The sequence below is a fragment of the Salmo salar genome, chromosome 10 (assembly GCF_965601325.2).
Source record: "Salmo salar chromosome 10, fSalSal1, whole genome shotgun sequence".
NCBI classification, from domain to species: Eukaryota; Metazoa; Chordata; class Actinopteri; order Salmoniformes; family Salmonidae; genus Salmo; species Salmo salar.
The window spans coordinates 118,067,650-118,092,130 of NC_138300.1; the positions used below are offsets into that span (position 1 = coordinate 118,067,650).

The 24,481-nt window shown below is 47.0% G+C and overlaps 1 protein-coding gene across 1 annotated transcript in view; it reads left to right on the forward strand.

The window, feature by feature from the left end:
• The window catches only part of LOC106561658 (2-oxoadipate dehydrogenase complex component E1), a 39,593-nt gene that overhangs the window by 11,965 nt on the left and 3,147 nt on the right, over positions 1-24,481 (forward strand). The window contains exons 6-15 of the mRNA XM_014125815.3: positions 214-385; positions 5,951-6,149; positions 6,711-6,870; positions 14,618-14,770; positions 15,328-15,412; positions 17,305-17,444; positions 19,786-19,936; positions 20,794-20,900; positions 21,157-21,321; positions 21,528-21,610. Coding sequence (XP_013981290.1) covers positions 214-385; positions 5,951-6,149; positions 6,711-6,870; positions 14,618-14,770; positions 15,328-15,412; positions 17,305-17,444; positions 19,786-19,936; positions 20,794-20,900; positions 21,157-21,321; positions 21,528-21,610 — 1,415 coding nt within the window. The remainder of the gene's footprint in view (positions 1-213; positions 386-5,950; positions 6,150-6,710; positions 6,871-14,617; positions 14,771-15,327; positions 15,413-17,304; positions 17,445-19,785; positions 19,937-20,793; positions 20,901-21,156; positions 21,322-21,527; positions 21,611-24,481) is intronic.

The following is a 24,481-nucleotide window of genomic DNA, read 5'->3' on the forward strand; positions in this document are numbered from 1 at the left end:
CTTCATTGCTCTCTAGTGAATTTGCCTTGCACAATTGAAAAGCACTTTTAGTACAATATGTAATTAAGGGGTCTAGTAGAAAGGGATTATGACACTGAAGTCCAGTTTATGGAGACATACCGGCATTGTCCATCGTTGACGTCAATTATTTTCCAACTTTCAGGCCTGAAAAGAACTGGTGATCATTGTGGAACCTCTTCTTCATTTTCTCAGGTCCATGGGGATGCCTCATTCTCGGGTCAAGGAATTGTTCCGGAGACATTCACCATTTCACTACTCCCCCACTTCAGAGTCGGTGGGAGCATCCATCTCATTGTAAACAACCAAGTGGGCTATACCACTCCGTCTGCGAGAGGGAGGTCGTCTTTGTACTGTAGCGATGTTGGTATGTAAACTGTATCACTTTATCTATCAATCTTAATTGGAATAATAATATATCTATTGGATTTTTTTATATATATACACACACACAACACACACACACACACACAGTGCATTCGGAAAGTATTCAGACCCCCCTTTTCCACATTTTGTTACGTTAAAGCCTTATTCTAAAATATCTTAAATACATTTTGTTCCTCATCAATCTAAACACAATAGCCCATAATGACAAAGTGAAAACAATGTAATTTTTTTAGCGAATAAATAAAAAACAGAAATACCTTATTTACATAAGTATTCAGACCCTTTGCTATGAGACAAAATTGAGCTCAGGTGTGTCCTGTTTCCATTGATCATCCTTGATATGTTTCTACAACTTGATTGGAGTCCACCTGTGGTAAATTTAATTGATTGGACATGATTTGGAAAGGCACACACCTGTCTATATAAGGTCCCACAGTTGACAGTGCATGTCAGAGCAAAAAACAAGCCATGAGGTCGAAGGAATTGTCCGCAGAGCTCCGAGACAGGATTGTGTCGAGGGACAGATCTGGGGAAGGGTACCAAAAAATGTCTGCAGCATTGAAGGTACCCAAGAAAACAGTGGCCTCCATCATTCTTAAATGGAAGAAGTTTGGAACCACTAAGACTCTTCCTAGAGCTGGTCGCCCGGCCAAACTGAGCAATCGTGGGAGAAGGGCCTTGGTCAGGGAGGTGACCAAAAACCCAATGGTCACTCTGACAGAGCTCTAGAGTTCCTCTGTGGAGATGGGAGAACCTTCTAGACGGACAACCATCTCTGCAGCACTCCACCAATCAGGCCTTTATGGTAGAGTGGCCAGACGGAAGCCACTCCTGAGTAAATGGCACATGACAGCCCGCTTGGAGTTTGCCAAAAGGCACCAAAAAATTCTGACCATGAGAAACAAGATTCTCTATTCTGATGAAATCAAGATTGAACTCTTTGGCCTGAATGCCAAGCGTCACATCTGGAGGAAACCTGGCACCATCCCTACGGTGAGGCATGGTGGTGGCAGCATCATGCTGTGGGGATGTTTTTCAGCGGCAGGGACTGGGAGGCTAGTCAGGATTGAGGCAAAGATGTAGCAATGCTCCCCATCCAAGAGAAGAATGGGAGAAACTCCCCAAATACAGGTGTGCCAAGCTTGTAGCGTCATACCCAAGGAGACTCAAGGCTGTAATTGCTGCCAAATGTGCTTCAACAAAGTACTGATTAAAGTGTCTGAATACTAATGTAAATGTGATATTTCAGTTTTTTATTTTTTATAAATGTGCAAAAATGTCATTATGGGTTATTGTTTGTTAGATTGAAGAGAGAGAAAAAAACTAGTTAGAATAAAGCTGTAACCTAACAAAAGGTGGAAAAAGTCAATTGTTCTGGATACATTCTGAAGGCACTGTATATATACAGTACCAGGCAAAAGTTTTAGAACACCTACTCATTCAAGTGTTTTTCTTTATTTGTACTATTTTCTACATTTAGAATAATAGTGAAGACATCAAAACTATGAAATAACATATATGGAATCATGTAGTAACAAAAAAGTGTTAAAACAAATCAAAATACATTCTATATTTGAGATTCTTCAAATAGCCACCCTTTGCCTTGATGACAGCCTTGCACACTCTTGGCATTCTCTCAAGCAGCTTCATGAGGTATGCTTTTCCAACAGTCTAGAAGCAGTTCCCACATATGCTAAGCACTTGTTGGCTGCTTTTCCTTGTCTCTGCGATCCGACTCATACCAAACCATCTCAATTGAGTTGAGGTCGGGGGATTGTGGAGGCCAGGTCATCTGATGCAGCACTCCATCACTCTCCTTGGTAAAATAGCCTTACACAACCTGGAGGTGTGTTGGGTCATTGTCCTGTTGAAAAACAAATGATAGTCCCACTAAGCGCAAACCAGATGGGATGGCGTATCGCTGCTGAATGCTGTGGTAGCCATGCTGGTTAAGTGTACCTTGAATTCTAAATAAATCACAGACAGTGTTACCAGCAAAGCACCATAACACTTCCTCCTCCATGCTTCACAGTGGGAAATACACATGCGTAGATCATCCGTTCACCCACACCGCGTCTCACAAAGACACGGCGGTTGGAACCAAAAATCTCTAATTTGGACTCCAGACCAAAGGACAGATATCCACCAGTCTAATGTCCATTGCTCTTGTTTCTTGGCCCAAGCAAGTCACTTCTTCTTATTGGTGTCCTTTTAGTAGTGGTTTCTTTGCAGCAATTCGACCATGAAGGCCTGATTCACGCAGGCTCCTCTGAACAGTTGATGTTGAGATGTGTCTGTTACTTGAACTCTGTGAAGCATTCATTTGGGTTGCAATTTCTGAGGCTGGAAACTCTAATGAACTTATCCTCGGCAGCAGATGTAACTCTGGGTCTTCCATTCCTGTGGCGGTCCTCATTGGAGCCAGTTTAATCATAGCGCTTGATGGTTTTTGTGACTGCACTTGAAACCTTCGAAGTTCTTTACATTTTCCGAATTGACTGACCTTCATGTCTTAAAGTAATGGTGGACTGTTGTTTCTCTTTGCTTATTTGAGCTGTTTTTGCCATAATATGGACTTTGTCTTTTACCAGATAGGGCTATCTTCTGTATACCACCCTACCTTGTGACAACACAACTGATTGGCTTAAACACATTAAGAAGGAAAGAAATTCCACAAATTAACTTTTAAGAAGGCACACCTGTTAATTGAAATGCATTCCAGGTGACTACCTCATGAAGCTGGTTGAGAGAATGCCAAGCGTGTGCAAATCAAGGTAAAGGGTGGTTATTTAAAAAAATCTCAAATATAAAATATATTTTGATTTGTTTAACACTTTTTTGGTTACTGCATGATTCCATATGTGTTATTTCATAGATATGACGTCTTCATTATTATTCTAAAATGTAGAAAATAGTAAAAATAAAGAAAAACCCTTGAATGAGTAGGTGTTGACCGGTAGTGTATGTATGTATGTATGTATGTACATGTAACAGTTTTGATTCCGTCCCGCTCCTCGCCCCTACCTGGGCTCGAACCAGGGACCCTCTGCACACATTGACAACTGCCTCCCATGAAGCATCGTTACCCATCGCTCCACATAAGCCACGGCCCTCAAGGAGCAAGGGGAACAACTACTTCAAGGGCTCAGAGCAAGTGACGTCACCGATTGAAACGCTATTAGCGCGCACCCCGCTAACTAGCTAGCAATTTCATACCGGTTACATACACACACCGTTCAAAAGTTTGGGGTCACTTAGATATTTCCTTGTCCATTAAAATAACATCAAATTGATCAGAAATACAGTGTAAACATTGTTAATGTTGTAAATGACTATTGTAGCTGGAAACGGCTGATTTTTAATGGAATATCTGCATAGGCATACAAAGGCCCATTATCAGAAACCATCACTCCTATGCTAATCCAGCATCTCGGAGTCGCCTCTTCACTGTTGACGTTGAGACTGGAGTTTTTCGGTACTATTTAATAAAGCTGCCAGTTGAGGACTTGTGAGGCGTCTGTTTCTCAAACTAGACACTCTAATGTACTTGCCCTCTTACTTAGTTGTGCACTGAGGCCTCCCACTCCTCTTTCTATTCTGGTTAGGGCCAGTTTGCGCTGTTCTATTTTATTTTTTACATATATACAGTTGAAGTCGGAAGTTTACATACACTTAGGTTGGAGTCATTAAAAGTCGTTTTTCAACCACTCAACAAAGTTGCTGTGCCTTTAAACAGCTTGGAAAATTCCAGAAAATTATATCATGGCTTTATAAGCTTCTGATAGGCTAATTGACATAATTTGTCAATTGAAGGTGTACCTGTGGATGTATTTCAAAGGCCTACCTTCAAACTCAGTGCCTCTTTGCTTGACATCATGGGAAAATCAAAAGAAATCAGCCAAGACCTCAGAAAATAAATTGTAGACCTCCACACATCTGGTTCATCCTTGGGAGCAATTTCCCAACGCCTGAAGGCACCACGTTCATCTGTACAAACAATAGCACGCAAGTATAAACATCATGGGACCACGCAGCCGTCATACCGCTCAGGAAGGATAAGCGTTCTGTCTCCTAGAGATGAATGTACTTTGGTGCGAAAAGTGCAAATCAATCCCAGAACATCAGCAAAGGACCTTGTGAAGATGCTGGAGGAAACAGGTACAAAAGTATCTATTTCCACAGTAAAACGGGTCCTATATCGACATAACCTGAAAGGCCGCTCAGCAAGGAAGAAGCCACAGCTCCAAAACCGCCATAAAAAAGCCTGAATACGGTTTGCAACTGCACATGGGAACAAAGATCATACTTTTTGTAGAAATGTTCTCTGGTCTGATGAAACAAAAATAGAACTGTTTGTCCATAATGACTATTGTTATGTCTGGGAGGAAAAAGGGACGCTTGCAAGCCGAAGAACACCATCCCAACCGTGAAGCACGGGGGTGGCAGCATCATGTTGTGGGGGTGCTTTGCTGCAGGAGGGACTGGTGCACTTCACAAAATAAATGGCATCATGAGGAAGGACAATTATGTGGATATATTGAAGCAACATCTCAAGACAGTCAGGAAGTTAAAGCTTGGTCGCAAATGGGTCTTCCAAATGGACAATGACCCCAAGCGTACTTTAAAAGTTGTGGCAAAATGGCTTAAGGACAACAAAGGATTGGAGTGGTCATCACAAAGCCCTGACCTCAATCCTATAGAAAATTTGTGGGCGGAACTGTAAAAGCGTGTGCGAGCAAGGAGGCCTACAAACCTGACTCAGTTACACCAGCTCTGTCAGGAGGAATGGGCCAAAATTCAGCCAACTTATTGTGGGAAGCTTCTGGAAGGCTACCCAAAACGTTTGATCCAAGTTAAACAATTGAAAGGCAATGCTACCAAATACTAATTGAGTGTATGTAAACTTCTGACCCACTGGGAATGTGATGAAAGAAATAAAAGCTGAAATATGTAAACTTCCGACTTCAACTGTAGGTATGTGTGGGTGTGCATGCGTGTATATATACACGACACCCGTGTGTGTCACAGGTGTTGTAAGGATCAGACCAAAACGCAGCTGGAATATGTATACTCATCTTCTTATTTTGAAGGACAAACAAATAAATCCGTATACAAAAAAACTACGACGACAACAGTCTTGTCAGGTGCACAAACACTAAACAAGGAACAACTACCCACAAAAAAAACACCCCTCTTAAATAGGACCTTCAATTAGAAGCAACTAGGAGCAGCTGCTTCCAATTGAAGGTCAACCCCATTAACTAAACATAGAACTAGACATACTAACATAGAACATAGCCCAACAAACCCCGAAACACTCTAAACAAACACCCCCCTGCCACGTCCTGACCAAACTACAATAACAAATAACCCCTTTACTGGTCAGGACGTGACAGTGTGTGTGTGTATAAATAATATAAAAACAGGGAATTATGATATCTTTAAGATATTTCAAGTATATCTCTATGGGAATTAGAATCAGTAATATACGGGAATGTCAATACATCTGTAATATCAGACTCTGTGTGTCTTCTCCCCTCTCCAGGTAAGATGGTGGGCTGTGCGGTGATCCATGTGAACGGTGATGATGCGGAGGAGGTGGTGCGAGCCACGCGGCTGGCAGTGGAGTACCAGAGACGCTTCAGGAAGGATGTCATCCTGGACCTGCTCTGCTACAGACAGTGGGGACACAACGAGCTGGACGAACCCTCCTTCACTAACCCTGCCATGTACAAGATCATCCGGTAGGTTGTTGACTTTACTGCCCTCGGAGGTATTTAACAATCAATTCATTGGACAGGGTTCTACTAATAAGTTAAATTCTGGAAAGTGCAAACTGCCAGCATAAGGCTCTCTAATGATTTATCCAACCAGGTAGCCTAAGTCATTGAGAACCAGATTAAGGCAGCCCCCTGCTCCTCTCTGATTCAGATGGGTTCGGTGGTTAAAAGACAACTGACTTGGTATCCCCTTCTCTAATTCTCTTTGCAACAAGATGGTTGCTGATGTTATTTTCCTTGAACCTTATACTTGATTACAGTATGACAATGGCCTGTATACTTGATTACAGTATGACAATGGCCTATATACTTGATTACAGTATAACAATGGCCTGTATACTTGATTACAGTATAACAATGGACTGACCATGAAGCCATCTTCTCTAATCCTTTCAAACAACACCTCATCCACCCTAACCTTCCTAATATATAGTATTTGCTTTAGACTGTTTGCCCTTATATACCCTTGATTACAGAACAATGTGGAAATAACATGAAATACCTACCCTCTCGTCATCCCCCCAGCTCCAGGAAGAGCACCCCAGACTCTTACGCTGACCAGCTGATCTCAGAGGGCCTGATGACCGAAGAGGAGCGTGTTGCTATCAGGACAGCCCACTACAGCATGCTGAACGACAAGCTGGCCAACATGATCTTCTACAGCCCTCCACCCATGAACCTGCAGGTAGCATGACCCTGTACAGCCCTCCACCCATTAACCTGCAGGTAGCATGACCCTGTACAGCCCTCCACCCATGAACCTGCAGGTAGCATGACCCTGTACAGCCCTCCACCCATTAACCTGCAGGTAGCATGACCCTGTACAGCCCTCCACCCATTAACCTGCAGGTAGCATGACCCTGTACAGCCCTCCACCCATTAACCTGCAGGTAGCATGACCCTGTACAGCCCTCCACCCATGAACCTGCAGGTAGCATGACCCTCTACAGCCCTCCACCCATGAACCTGCAGGTAGCATGACCCTGTACAGCCCTCCACCCATTAACCTGCAGGTAGCATGACCCTGTACAGCCCTCCACCCATGAACCTGCAGGTAGCATGACCCTGTACAGCCCTCCACCCATTAACCTGCAGGTAGCATGACCCTCTACAGCCCTCCACCCATGAACCTGCAGGTAGCATGACCCTGTACAGCCCTCCACCCATGAACCTGCAGGTAGCATGACCCTCTACAGCCCTCCACCCATGAACCTGCAGGTAACATGACCCTGTACAGCCCTCCACCCATTAACCTGCAGGTAGCATGACCCTGTACAGCCCTCCACCCATGAACCTGCAGGTAGCATGACCCTCTACAGCCCTCCACACATGAACCTGCAGGTAGCATGACCCTGTACAGCCCTCCACCCATTAACCTGCAGGTAGCATGACCCTGTACAGCCCTCCACCCATGAACCTGCAGGTAGCATGACCCTGTACAGCCCTCCACCCATTAACCTGCAGGTAGCATGACCCTGTACAGCCCTCCACCCATGAACCTGCAGGTAGCATGACCCTCTACAGCCCTCCACCCATGAACCTGCAGGTAACATGACCCTGTACAGCCATCCACCCATTAACCTGCAGGTAGCATGACCCTGTACAGCCCTCCACCCATGAACCTGCAGGTAGCATGACCCTCTACAGCCCTCCACCCATTAACCTGCAGGTAGCATGACCCTGTACAGCCCTCCACCCATTAACCTGCAGGTAGCATGACCCTGTACAGCCCTCCACCCATGAACCTGCAGGTAGCATGACCCTCTACAGCCCTCCACCCATGAACCTGCATGTAACATGACCCTGTACAGCCCTCCACCCATTAACCTGCAGGTAGCATGACCCTGTACAGCCCTCCACCCACCAGGTAACATGACCCTGTACAGCCCTCCACCCACCAGGTAACATGACCCTGTACAGCCCTCCACCCACCAGGTAACATGACCCTCTACAGCCCTCCACCCACCAGGTAACATGACCCTGTACAGCCCTCCACCCACCAGGTAACATGGCCCTCTACAGCCCTCCACCCACCAGGTAGCATGACCCTGTACAGCCCTCCACCCACCAGGTAACATGACCCTGTACAGCCCTCCACCCACCAGGTAACATGACCCTGTACAGCCCTCCACCCACCAGGTAACATGACCCTCTACAGCCCTCCACCCACCAGGTAAAATGACCCTCTACAGCCCTCCACCCACCAGGTAACATGACCCTGTACAGCCCTCCACCCACCAGGTAACATGACCCTGTACAGCCCTCCACCCACCAGGTAACATGACCCTGTACAGCCCTCCACCCACCAGGTAACATGACCCTGTACAGCCCTCCACCCACCAGGTAACATGACCCTGTACAGCCCTCCACCCACCAGGTAGCATGACCCTGTACAGCCCTCCACCCACCAGGTAACATGACCCTGTACAGCCCTCCACCCACCAGGTAACATGACCCTGTACAGCCCTCCACCCACCAGGTAACATGGCCCTCTACAGCCCTCCACCCACCAGGTAGCATGACCCTGTACAGCCCTCCACCCACCAGGTAACATGACCCTGTACAGCCCTCCACCCACCAGGTAACATGACCCTGTACAGCCCTCCACCCACCAGGTAACATGACCCTGTACAGCCCTCCACCCACCAGGTAACATGACCCTGTACAGCCCTCCACCCACCAGGTAACATGACCCTCTACAGCCCTCCACCCACCAGGTAACATGACCCTGTACAGCCCTCCACCCACCAGGTAACATGACCCTGTACAGCCCTCCACCCACCAGGTAACATGACCCTGTACAGCCCTCCACCCACCAGGTAACATGACCCTCTACAGCCCTCCACCCACCAGGTAACATGACCCTGTACAGCCCTCCACCCACCAGGTAACATGACCCTGTACAGCCCTCCACCCACCAGGTAACATGACCCTGTACAGCCCTCCACCCACCAGGTAACATGACCCTGTACAGCCCTCCACCCACCAGGTAACATGACCCTGTACAGCCCTCCACCCACCAGGTAACATGACCCTGTACAGCCCTCCACCCATTAACCTGCAGGTAACATGACCCTCTACAGCCCTCCACCCACCAGGTAACATGACCCTGTACAGCCCTCCACCCACCAGGTAACATGACCCTCTACAGCCCTCCACCCACCAGGTAACATGACCCTGTACAGCCCTCCACCCACCAGGTAACATGACCCTGTACAGCCCTCCACCCACCAGGTAACATGACCCTGTACAGCCCTCCACCCACCAGGTAACATGACCCTGTACAGCCCTCCACCCACCAGGTAACATGACCCTCTACAGCCCTCCACCCACCAGGTAACATGACCCTGTACAGCCCTCCACCCACCAGGTAACATGACACTGTACAGCCCTCCACCCACCAGGTAACATGACCCTGTACAGCCCTCCACCCACCAGGTAACATGACCCTCTACAGCCCTCCACCCACCAGGTAACATGACCCTGTACAGCCCTCCACCCACCAGGTAACATGACCCTGTACAGCCCTCCACCCACCAGGTAACATGACCCTGTACAGCCCTCCACCCACCAGGTAACATGACCCTCTACAGCCCTCCACCCACCAGGTAACATGACCCTCTACAGCCCTCCACCCACTAGGTAACATGACCCTGTACAGCCCTCCACCCACCAGGTAACATGACCCTCTACAGCCCTCCACCCACCAGGTAACATGACCCTGTACAGCCCTCCACCCACCAGGTAACATGACCCTGTACAGCCCTCCACCCACCAGGTAACATGACCCTGTACAGCCCTCCACCCACCAGGTAACATGGCCCTGTACAGCCCTCCACCCACCAGGTAACATGGCCCTGTACAGCCCTCCACCCACCAGGTAACATGACCCTGTACAGCCCTCCACCCACCAGGTAACATGACCCTGTACAGCCCTCCACCCACCAGGTAACATGACCCTGTACAGCCCTCCACCCACCAGGTAACATGACCCTGTACAGCCCTCCACCCACCAGGTAACATGACCCTGTACAGCCCTCCACCCATTAACCTGCAGGTAACATGACCCTCTACAGCCCTCCACCCACCAGGTAACATGACCCTGTACAGCCCTCCACCCACCAGGTAACATGACCCTCTACAGCCCTCCACCCACCAGGTAACATGACCCTGTACAGCCCTCCACCCACCAGGTAACATGACCCTGTACAGCCCTCCACCCACCAGGTAACATGACCCTGTACAGCCCTCCACCCACCAGGTAACATGACCCTGTACAGCCCTCCACCCACCAGGTAACATGACCCTCTACAGCCCTCCACCCACCAGGTAACATGACCCTGTACAGCCCTCCACCCACCAGGTAACATGACACTGTACAGCCCTCCACCCACCAGGTAACATGACCCTGTACAGCCCTCCACCCACCAGGTAACATGACCCTGTACAGCCCTCCACCCATTAACCTGCAGGTAACATGACCCTCTACAGCCCTCCACCCACCAGGTAACATGACCCTGTACAGCCCTCCACCCACCAGGTAACATGACCCTCTACAGCCCTCCACCCACCAGGTAACATGACCCTGTACAGCCCTCCACCCACCAGGTAACATGACCCTGTACAGCCCTCCACCCACCAGGTAACATGACCCTGTACAGCCCTCCACCCACCAGGTAACATGACCCTGTACAGCCCTCCACCCACCAGGTAACATGACCCTGTACAGCCCTCCACCCACCAGGTAACATGACCCTGTACAGCCCTCCACCCACCAGGTAACATGACCCTCTACAGCCCTCCACCCACCAGGTAACATGACCCTGTACAGCCCTCCACCCACCAGGTAACATGACCCTGTACAGCCCTCCACCCACCAGGTAACATGACCCTGTACAGCCCTCCACCCACCAGGTAACATGACCCTCTACAGCCCTCCACCCACCAGGTAACATGACCCTGTACAGCCCTCCACCCACCAGGTAACATGACCCTGTACAGCCCTCCACCCACCAGGTAACATGACCCTGTACAGCCCTCCACCCACCAGGTAACATGACCCTGTACAGCCCTCCACCCACCAGGTAACATGACCCTGTACAGCCCTCCACCCACCAGGTAACATGACCCTGTACAGCCCTCCACCCACCAGGTAACATGACCCTGTACAGCCCTCCACCCACCAGGTAACATGACCCTCTACAGCCCTCCACCCACCAGGTAACATGACCCTGTACAGCCCTCCACCCACCAGGTAACATGACCCTGTACAGCCCTCCACCCACCAGGTAACATGACCCTGTACAGCCCTCCACCCACCAGGTAACATGACCCTCTACAGCCCTCCACCCACCAGGTAACATGACCCTGTACAGCCCTCCACCCACCAGGTAACATGACCCTGTACAGCCCTCCACCCACCAGGTAACATGACCCTGTACAGCCCTCCACCCACCAGGTAACATGACCCTGTACAGCCCTCCACCCACCAGGTAACATGACCCTGTACAGCCCTCCACCCACCAGGTAACATGACCCTGTACAGCCCTCCACCCATTAACCTGCAGGTAACATGACCCTCTACAGCCCTCCACCCACCAGGTAACATGACCCTGTACAGCCCTCCACCCACCAGGTAACATGACCCTCTACAGCCCTCCACCCACCAGGTAACATGACCCTGTACAGCCCTCCACCCACCAGGTAACATGACCCTGTACAGCCCTCCACCCACCAGGTAACATGACCCTGTACAGCCCTCCACCCACCAGGTAACATGACCCTGTACAGCCCTCCACCCACCAGGTAACATGACCCTGTACAGCCCTCCACCCACCAGGTAACATGACCCTGTACAGCCCTCCACCCACCAGGTAACATGACCCTCTACAGCCCTCCACCCACCAGGTAACATGACCCTGTACAGCCCTCCACCCACCAGGTAACATGACACTGTACAGCCCTCCACCCACCAGGTAACATGACCCTGTACAGCCCTCCACCCACCAGGTAACATGACCCTCTACAGCCCTCCACCCACCAGGTAACATGACCCTGTACAGCCCTCCACCCACCAGGTAACATGACCCTGTACAGCCCTCCACCCACCAGGTAACATGACCCTGTACAGCCCTCCACCCACCAGGTAACATGACCCTCTACAGCCCTCCACCCACCAGGTAACATGACCCTCTACAGCCCTCCACCCACTAGGTAACATGACCCTGTACAGCCCTCCACCCACCAGGTAACATGACCCTCTACAGCCCTCCACCCACCAGGTAACATGACCCTGTACAGCCCTCCACCCACCAGGTAACATGACCCTGTACAGCCCTCCACCCACCAGGTAACATGACCCTGTACAGCCCTCCACCCACCAGGTAACATGGCCCTGTACAGCCCTCCACCCACCAGGTAACATGACCCTGTACAGCCCTCCACCCACCAGGTAACATGACCCTGTACAGCCCTCCACCCACCAGGTAAAATGACCCTCTACAGCCCTCCACCCACCAGGTAACATGACCCTGTACAGCCCTCCACCCACCAGGTAACATGACCCTCTACAGCCCTCCACCCACCAGGTAACATGACCCTGTACAGCCCTCCACCCACCAGGTAACATGACCCTGTACAGCCCTCCACCCACCAGGTAACATGACCCTGTACAGCCCTCCACCCACCAGGTAACATGACCCTGTACAGCCCTCCACCCACCAGGTAACATGACCCTGTACAGCCCTCCACCCACCAGGTAACATGACCCTCTACAGCCCTCCACCCACCAGGTAACATGACCCTGTACAGCCCTCCACCCACCAGGTAACATGACCCTGTACAGCCCTCCACCCACCAGGTAACATGACCCTGTACAGCCCTCCACCCACCAGGTAACATGACCCTCTACAGCCCTCCACCCACCAGGTAACATGACCCTGTACAGCCCTCCACCCACCAGGTAACATGACCCTGTACAGCCCTCCACCCACCAGGTAACATGACCCTGTACAGCCCTCCACCCACCAGGTAACATGACCCTGTACAGCCCTCCACCCACCAGGTAACATGACCCTGTACAGCCCTCCACCCACCAGGTAACATGACCCTGTACAGCCCTCCACCCATTAACCTGCAGGTAACATGACCCTCTACAGCCCTCCACCCACCAGGTAACATGACCCTGTACAGCCCTCCACCCACCAGGTAACATGACCCTCTACAGCCCTCCACCCACCAGGTAACATGACCCTGTACAGCCCTCCACCCACCAGGTAACATGACCCTGTACAGCCCTCCACCCACCAGGTAACATGACCCTGTACAGCCCTCCACCCACCAGGTAACATGACCCTGTACAGCCCTCCACCCACCAGGTAACATGACCCTCTACAGCCCTCCACCCACCAGGTAACATGACCCTGTACAGCCCTCCACCCACCAGGTAACATGACACTGTACAGCCCTCCACCCACCAGGTAACATGACCCTGTACAGCCCTCCACCCACCAGGTAACATGACCCTCTACAGCCCTCCACCCACCAGGTAACATGACCCTGTACAGCCCTCCACCCACCAGGTAACATGACCCTGTACAGCCCTCCACCCACCAGGTAACATGACCCTGTACAGCCCTCCACCCACCAGGTAACATGACCCTCTACAGCCCTCCACCCACCAGGTAACATGACCCTCTACAGCCCTCCACCCACTAGGTAACATGACCCTGTACAGCCCTCCACCCACCAGGTAACATGACCCTCTACAGCCCTCCACCCACCAGGTAACATGACCCTGTACAGCCCTCCACCCACCAGGTAACATGACCCTGTACAGCCCTCCACCCACCAGGTAACATGACCCTGTACAGCCCTCCACCCACCAGGTAACATGGCCCTGTACAGCCCTCCACCCACCAGGTAACATGACCCTGTACAGCCCTCCACCCACCAGGTAACATGACCCTGTACAGCCCTCCACCCACCAGGTAACATGGCCCTGTACAGCCCTCCACCCACCAGGTAACATGACCCTCTACAGCCCTCCACCCACCAGGTAACATGACCCTGTACAGCCCTCCACCCACCAGGTAACATGACCCTGTACAGCCCTCCACCCACCAGGTAACATGACCCTGTACAGCCCTCCACCCACCAGGTAACATGGTCCTGTACAGCCCGCCACCACTAACCTGCAGGCCTGTGATGTGAAATACTTTAGCTGGGCCTGATTGAGTTTGCGTCGTACAGTGGAACCAATAGAATAGTTGATACTACAGGCAGATTAAAGCAAACGCTCAAAATATGTGACCGTTTGTAACCCAGGTCTGGTGACGAGAGCTCTCTGGGGTGTTGAGAAACGGAGCAGAATACATGTTTCTATTGTTTGCTGTAGCAAATAGACTAATAAAGTTGTATTGTTGTTGTTGCAGGGGCGCTGGGGAGGTCTGGAGGAGCCCCAGGCCAGGGTCACTCACTGGGACACCGGGGTGCCTGCTCCTCTGCTGCAGTACGTAGGGGCCAAGTCTGTGGAGATCCCCGAAGGAGTCCAGCTACACAGTCACCTGGGGAAGATGCACGTGGCGGTAATAACAATTCTAGGATATATAAACTTAGATTAGTGTGTATTAGGTATCTGTTGTGGAATTGTTAGATTACATGTTAGATATTACTAACACGGTCGCTACAATACAGCACTTTTCTTTCTGTGAACAATTATTGTTTTTTCGTGCATATCCTAGACAATTACAATTTCAAGATATAATACATATGTAGAGTTCAATAGGAGAAAACAAACCAAGAAAAGTAAACAACAACGTACAAATGAAAAAGGACAAAAGCGATTTTGAAGACCAAATACAATATGTTTCCTTTTTTGCACTGTTGGTTAGAGCCTGTAAGTAAGCATTTCACTGTAAGGTCTACATCCGTTGTATTCGGCGCATGTGACAAATAAACTTTGATTTGATTTCAGCAATATAGCGCTTTTCTAAAGACTAAATGTAATTGGGTGATGGCAGGCCTCACTAGGGTGAACTGTGCAGTCTGATGTTGCTTGCTAGAGCTGGATGAAGCTCGCGCTTCTCGTTTTAAAGACTCTCTGAAGCTCTATGAAAACAGATCTGTTGTGCTCTTCTCTCAGGGTCGCCTCGCGAAGGTGGAGAAAGGAACTAATCTGGACTGGTCCACTGCTGAGGCCATGGCGTTTGGCTCTCTGCTCTGCCAAGGTCAGTCAGACTCGATGGCTTTTTACACTACAGAGCCAAACCAAGCTGTACTGAGCTGGCCAGTTTACATATCCACCATAGTTGTTGGATATACAGTTGAAGTCAGAAGTTTACATACACTTAGGTTGGAGTCATTAACTTGTTTTTCAACCACTCCACAAATTTCTTGTTAACAAACTATAGTTTTGGCAAGTCGGTAAGTCATTTTTCCAACAATTGTTTACAGACAGATTATTTCACTTATAATTCACTGTATCACAATTCCAGTGGGTCAGAAGTTTACATACACTAAGTTGACTGTGCCTTTAAACAGCTTGGAAAATTCCAGACAATGATGTCATGGCTTTAGAAGCTTCTGATAGGCTAATTGACATCATTTGAGTCAATTGGAGGTGTACCTGTGGATGTATTTCAAGGCCTTCAAACTCAGTGCCTCTTTGCTTGACATCATGGGAAAATCAAAAGAAATCAGCCAAGACCTTGTAGACAAATTGTAGACCTCCACAAGTCTGTACAAACAATAGTACGCAAGCATAATCTCCATGGGACCACGCAGCCGTCATACCGCTCAGGAAGGAGACGCGTTCTGTCTCCTAGAGATGAACGTACTTTGGTGCGAAAAGGGCAAATCAATCCCAGAACAACAGCAAAGGACCTTGTGAAGATGCTGGAGGAAACGGGTACAAAAGTATCTATATCCACAGTAAAACGAGTCCTATATCGACATAACCTGAAAGGCCGCTCAGCGAGGAAGAAGCCACTGCTCCAAAATCGCCATAAAAAAGCCAGACTATGGTTTGCAACTGCACATGGGGACAAAGTTCATACTTTTTGGAGAAATGTCCTCTGGTATGATGAAACAAAAATAGAAGTGTTTGGCCATAATGACCATTGTTATGTTTGGAGCAAAAAGGGGGAGGCTTGGAAGCCGAAGAACACCATCCCAACCGTGAAGCACGGGGGTGGCAGCATCATGTTGTGGGGGTGTTTTGCTGCAGGAGGGACTGGTGCACTTCACAAAATAGATGGCATCATGAGGAAGGACAATTATGTGGATATATTGAAGCAACATCTAAAGACATCAGTCAGGAAGTTAAAGCTTGGTCACAAATGGGTCTTCCAAATGGACAATGACCCCAAGCATACTTCCAAAGTTGTGGCAAAATGGCTTAAGGACAACAAAGTTAATGTATTGGAGTGGCATTCACAAAGCCCTGACCTCAATCCTATAGAAAATTTGTGGGCAGAACTGAAAAAGCGTGTGCGAGCAAGGAGGCCTTCAAACCTGACTCAGTTACACCAGCTCTGTCAGGAGGAATGGGCCAAAATTCAGCCAACTTATTATGGGAAGCTTGTGGAAGGCTACCCAAAACGTTTGACCCAAGTTAAACAATTGAAAGGCAATGCTACCAAATACTAATTGAGTGTATGTAAACTTCTGACCCACTGGGAATGTGATGAAAGAAATAAAAGCCGAAATAAATCATTCTCTCTACTATTATTCTGACATTTCACATTCTTAAAATAAAGTGGTGATCCTAACTGATCTAACACAGATATTTTTTACTAGGATTAAATGTCAGGAATTGTGAAAAACTGAGTTTAAATGTATTTGGCTAAGGTGTATGTAAACTTCTGACTTCAACTGTACCTGAGCTAGCATTGTTTGGTGTGGGTTTTGGCATGAGAATGGAAACAAAAAAGGGATTGATTTTTATTATATTTATTATATTTTACAGAAATTGCTTGTTAGCTAGATTTAGGTTTTCCAGACTGAACATTTCCATAAAATGTCGATAGTTCCAACAACACATTGTTTTGTTGTTGTCATTTCTATGTGTAATTCGCTCATGTCTCTGGTTTTGTAAGAATGTGTTTATTCTGTTCTGCAGGGTTCAACATTCGCATCAGTGGGCAGGATGTTGGGAGAGGCACCTTCAGTCAGAGACATGCCATGATAGTTTGTCAGGACACAAATGATATGTTCATCCCCCTAAACCACATAGACCCTGAACAGAAAGGATTCATGGAGGTATTTAACACATACATGATGACTATGTTCATCCCCCTAAACTACATAGACCCTGAACAGAAAGGATTCATGGAGGTATTTAACACATACATGATGACTATGTACATCCCCCTAAACTACATAGACCCTGAACAGAAAGGATTCATGGAGGTATTTAACACATACATGATGACTATGTTCATCCCCCTAAACTACATAGACCCTGAACAGAAAGGATTCATGGAGGTATTTAACACATACATGATGACTATGTTCATCCCCCTAAACTACATAGACCCTGAACAGAAAGGATTCATGGAGGTATTTAACACATACATGATGACTTCATCCCCCTAAACTACATAGACCCCGAACAGAAAGGATTCATGGAGGTATTTAACACATACATGATGACTATGTTCATCCCCCTAAACTACATAGACCCTGAACAGAAAGGATTCATGGAGGTATTTAACACATACATGATGACTATGTTCATCCCCCTAAACTACATAGACCCTGAACAGAAAGGATTCATGGAGGTATTTAACACATACATGATGACTATGTTCATCCCCCTAAACCACATAGACCCTGAACAGAAAGGATTCATGGAGGTATTTAACACATACATGATGACTTCATCCCCCTAAACTACATAGACCCCGAACAGAAAGGATTCATGGAGGTATTTAACACATACATGATGACTTCATCCCCCTAAACTACATAGACCCCGAACAGAAAGGATTCATGGAGGTATTTAACACATACATGATGACTATGTTCATCCCCCTAAACTACATAGACCCTGAACAGAAAGGATTCATGGAGGTATTTAACACATACATGATGACTTCATCCCCCTAAACCACATAGACCCTGAACAGAAAGGATTCATGGAGGTATTTAACACATACATGATGACTATGTTCATCCCCCTAAACTACATAGACCCTGAACAGAAAGGATTCATGGAGGTATTTAACACATACATGATGACTATGTTCATCCCCCTAAACTACATAGACCCTGAACAGAAAGGATTCATGGAGGTATTTAACACATACATGATGACTATGTTCATCCCCCTAAACTACATAGACCCTGAACAGAAAGGATTCATGGAGGTATTTAACACATACATGATGACTATGTTCATCCCCCTAAACTACATAGACCCTGAACAGAAAGGATTCATGGAGGTATTTAACACATACATGATGACTATGTTCATCCCCCTAAACCACATAGACCCTGAACAGAAAGGATTCATGGAGGTATTTAACACATACATGATGACTATGTACATCCCCCTAAACTACATAGACCCCGAACAGAAAGGATTCATGGAGGTATTTAACACATACATGATGACTTCATCCCCCTAAACTACATAGACCCTGAACAGAAAGGATTCATGGAGGTATTTAACACATACATGATGACTATGTTCATCCCCCTAAACTACATAGACCCTGAACAGAAAGGATTCATGGAGGTATTTAACACATACATGATGACTATGTACATCCCCCTAAACCACATAGACCCTGAACAGAAAGGATTCATGGAGGTATTTAACACATACATGATGACTATGTTCATCCCCCTAAACTACATAGACCCTGAACAGAAAGGATTCATGGAGGTATTTAACACATACATGATGACTTCATCCCCCTAAACTACATAGACCCTGAACAGAAAGGATTCATGGAGGTATTTAACACATACATGATGACTATGTTCATCCCCCTAAACTACATAGACCCTGAACAGAAAGGATTCATGGAGGTATTTAACACATACATGATGACTATGTACATTTCCCTAAACCACGCTGTAAAGATTCCTGTAGGTAAGGTAATACTGCTGCAGGGTAGGCAACTAGAATCAGCCGCTGCACTTTTTTTTGTTGGTGCGGATGGTTGGAGGACCAGAAATATAATTATAATAATTTGTACACTGCAAATATACCACAGCTAAGCCTAAAAAGAGATTTGTTATTTTCAAACACAATCATTTCATACCTTGAATAACATTGAGACATGATCACATGTCTCTTGGGAACAGGTTTCCTAAATTAAACTGTTTTTTTCAGCTGAATTCCTGGTGATTTTAGTCTTTTGACTAAAAACTAAAATAATAATATATAAATATAAAAATTTTTACATATAGAATTTGGTGGGGCAAAGAAAATCCCTCCTGTTGCCCACCCCTGTACAACTGAAACAGTCACATGCTCATTATAACTAAACCATTATCGTACTTACACTGTACTTCTACTGTATACTGGTTAAACTTGTTATAGAGCGTGCACTGTTTGACGTCTGTGTGTGTGTGTGTGTGTATCACCCAGGTGTGTAACAGTGCTCTGTCTGAAGAGGCCGTGCTGGGGTTTGAGTACGGCATGGCCATCGCCCAGCCTAAACTCCTGCCCATCTGGGAGGCTCAGTTTGGTGACTTCTTCAACGGAGCTCAGATCATCTTCGACACCTTCATCTCCGGAGGTATGATACTCTTGTTAATTATTGGAATTAATGTCACTTCCTGTAGCCAAGGGCTATTTTTAGGTTAGTTCCTGTGTACAGAAAGTTAGTTGTACATGATGGACCAGGTTCATTCTAACCGCTCGTGGTGCACTTACAGTATACCTATCGGGACGGTTTCCTGGAAACAGATTAAGCCTAGTTCTGGACTAAATAACATGTTTACCATCGAAAGTGGTTTTGAGTCCAGGGCTTGGCTCAATCCATGTCCTGGAAACCGGCCCAGCAATCTTTAGAAGTGAATGAGGAGGGTTTGAAGGAAGTAGCTGAATGAACGGAATATGGAGCCAACCCATTTTCTCATCTTCATGTCCGAGTAGAGATAATAGGCTGTTGTCTAACGACGACATATAAAAGGCTTTCCCTGTCTCTCCCAGGTGAGGCTAAGTGGCTGCTGGTTTCATTAGGGGTTGATTGAAATGTTTCCCTGTCTCTCCCAGGTGAGGCTAAGTGGCTGCTGGTTTCATTAGGGGTTGATTGATATGTTTCCCTGTCTCTCCCAGGTGAGGCTAAGTGGCTGCTGGTTTCATTAGGGGTTGATTGAAATGTTTCCCTGTCTCTCCCAGGTGAGGCTAAGTGGCTGCTGGTTTCATTAGGGGTTGATTGAAATGTTTCCCTGTCTCTCCCAGGTGAGGCTAAGTGGCTGCTGGTTTCATTAGGGGTTGATTGAAATGTTTCCCTGTCTCTCCCAGGTGAGGCTAAGTGGCTGCTGGTTTCATTAGGGGTTGATTGAAATGTTTCCCTGTCTCTCCCAGGTGAGGCTAAGTGGCTGCTGGTTTCATTAGGGGTTGATTGATATGTTTCCCTGTCTCTCCCAGGTGAGGCTAAGTGGCTGCTGCAGTGTGGGATGGTGATCCTGCTGCCCCATGGTTATGATGGAGCCGGACCTGAACACTCCTCATGCCGTATAGAGAGGTTCCTACAGGTGAGGACAGTGGCTGGGCTTCTTTTGTCAAACGACTTTCCTCTTCAGTTTCTCTGTTCCCCTCACTTCCTTCTCAAAACCCAATAGGAGAGGAATGAGGGGAGAGGAGGTGAGAAATTGAGGAACAACTTTTGATTAAGAACCTGGGTCTACTACTTCTGTTATAGCTACTCAATACGGTTGGTCGTATGATGATAGACAAGAAACCATACGTTTCAATGATCTAAATATCCATTGTCTCTCGCCATCTCCCCAGCTGTGTGACAGTAAAGAGGAGGGAGTGGATGGTGACAATATCAACATGGGCGTTGTCAACCCTACGACACCAGCACAGTACTTCCACCTGCTGAGACGACAAATGATACGCAACTTCCGCAAGCCGCTCATCGTGGCCGGGCCCAAGACACTGCTCCGATTCTCTGTAAGACATTCAAATATTCAACCTCCTAATACAATCAAGCCATAAAGTAGTCTTTTAGGCTATTTGAGGGGATCACTTTGGGCAAGGAGAGGTACAGAAACACTCGTCTTCTCACATAGTGACTAGTTATTTGGGATGGAGAAGGTGATTTATAGATCAGGGGATATTTGACTGAGTTGTATTTCCTCCCTGTTTTCTACCTGTAGGGAGCAACATCCAGTCTGGCTGACATGGCTCCTGGAACATATTTCAAGCCTGTGATTGGTGACCCCTCAGTCACACCAGCAAGGTAAAGGACCCACAATACAATTCTCCATCAAATAGTACACTGTCAGAAAATTATTTAAATATGAAACCAAAAAAAGATTCTATGATGTGAAAGATACAGTGCATTCGAAAAGTATTCAGACCACTTTACTTTTTCCACATTTTTGTTACCTTACAGCCGCATTCTAAACTGGATTAAATACAACATTTTCCTCATCATTTTACACGCAATGCCCCATAATGACAAAGGAAAAACATTATTATTTTTTTTGCACATTTATGAAAAATTCTAAACAGAAATACCTTATTTACATAAGTATTCAGAACCTTTGCTATGAGACTCAAAATTGAGCTCCGGTGCATTCTGTTTCCCTGAGATGTTTCTACAACTTAATTGGAAAGGCACACACCTGTCTATATAAGGTCCCACAGTTGACAGTGCATGTCGGAGCAAAAACCAAGCCATGATGTCAAAGGAATTATCCGCAGAGCTCCGAGACAGGATTGTGTCGAGGCACAGATCTGGGGAAGGGTACCAAAAAATGTCTGGAGCATTGAAGGTCCCCCAGAACACAGTGACCTCCGTCATTCTTAAATGGAAGAAGTTTGGAACCACCAAGACTCTTCCTAGAGCTGGTCGCCCGGCCAAACTCAGCAATCGGGGGAGAAGGGCCTTGGTCAGGGAGGTGACCAAGAACCCGATGGTCACTGACAAAGCGCCAGAGTTCCTGGAGATGGGAAAACCTTCCAGAAGAACAACCATCTCTGCAGCACTCCACCAATCAGGCCTTTATGGTAGAGTGGCCAGACGGAAGCCACTCCTCAGTAAAAGTCACATGACAGCCCGCAAGAACTCTCAGACCATGAGAAACAAGATTCTCTGGTCTGATGAAACCAAGATTGAACTCTTTGGCCTGAATGCCAAGCGTCACGTCTGGAGGAAACCTGGCACCATCCCTAAGGTGAAGCATGGCAGTGGCAGCATCATGCTGTGGGGATGTTTTCAGCGGCAGAGATGGGGAGACTAGTCAGGATCAAGGGAAAGATGAACGGAGCAAAGTACAGAGAGATCCTTGATGAAAACCTGCTCCAGAGCGCTCAGGACCTCCGACTGGGGCGAAGGTTCACCTTCCAACAGGACAACGACCCTAAGCACACGGCCAAGACAACGCAGGAGTGGCTATGGGACAAGTCTTTGAATGTCCTTGAGTGGCCCAGCCCGAGCCCGGACTTGAACCCGATCGAACATCTCTGAAGAGGCCTGAAAATAGCTGTGCAGCGACGCTCCCCATCCAACCTGACAGAGCTTGAGAGGATCTGCAGAGAAGAATGGGAGAAACTCCCCAAATACAGGTGTGCCAAGCTTGTAGCGTTATACCCAAGAAGACTCTTGAGTCTGTAATTGCTGCCAAAAGTGCTTCAACAAAGTACTGATTAAAGGGTCTAAATACTTTTTCAAGTCCTGTGCATTCAGGCTGTTACATTTGTATCATTTGAGGGCTGTGCATCACAAGCAAAGTCATTTGTATCATTTGAGGGGCGCACATCACAAGCAAAGTCATTTGTATCATTTTACTTTGTCTGTGAAAACCATTAGCACAGACAAGTCTGATTAGGCTTAGCCAGAGTAATTTATTTCTTAATATATGTCTCTGGGTTTAGCTTATACCACAGCCTCTGCCATAGAAACAAACGGAGCATGGCTTGGTGACTCTGATTGCAACTTTACAATGCAAAAAAATAAACCGCTCGTCTGTAGCCAAAACGGTTCAAAACTAAAAACCTAAACTAAAAATCCTTGGCAGATTCTCAGGATGCTTTTACCATCATGAGTAAGGAACTATGAAAATATTTAAAATAAACCCTATTTAATCTATATTAAAACGTTTGTCACAGGGAAATCTTTGGTTAATTTAGTAGTGAAATATTAGGTTAATTTAGTAGTGAAATATTAGGTTAATTTAGTAGTGAAATATTAGGTTAATTTAATAGTGAAATATTAGGTTAATTTAGTAGTGAAATATTAGGTTAATTTAGTAGTGAAATATTAGGTTAATTTAATAGTGAAATATTAGGATAATTTAATAGGGAAATATTAGGATAATTTTATAGGGAAATATTAGGTTAATTTAATAGGGAAATATTAGGTTAATTTTATAGGGAAATATTAGGTTAATTTAATAGGGAAATATTAGGTTAATTTAATAGGGAAATCTTAGGTTAATTTAATAGGGAAATCTTAGGTTTGCTGCAGAATTTTACATCCCATCAAGGTGTGTCATGGTTACAAAAGGTTTGAGTGACAAAACATTAAGGACACCTTCTTGATATTGAGTTGCACCCCCCTTTTGTCCTCATAAGACTCAATTCGTCGGGGATGGACTCTACAAGGTTTTATATTTATTTTATTTAACCTTTATTTAACTAGGAAAGTCAGTTAAGAACATTCTTATTTACAATGACGGCCTACCCCGGACGATGCTGGGCCAATTGTGCGCCACCCAATGGGACTCCCAATCACGGCCAGTTGTGATATAGCCTGGAATCGAACCAGGGTCTGTAGTGATGCCTCTAGCACTGAGATGCAGTGCCTTAGACTGCTGCATCACTCAGAAGCCCAAGGTGTCGAAAGCGTTCCACAGGGATGCTGGCCCATGTTGACTCCAATGATTCCCACAGTTTTGTCAAGTTGGCTGGATGTCCTTTGGGTGGTGGACCATTCTTGATACACACGGGAAACTGTTGAGCATGAAAAACCCAGCAGCGTTGCAGTTTTTGACACACTCAAACCGGTGCTCCTAGCACCTACTACCATACCACTTCAAAGGCTCTTCAATATTTTGTCTTGCCCATTCACCCTCTGAATGGCACACATACACAATCCATGTCTCAA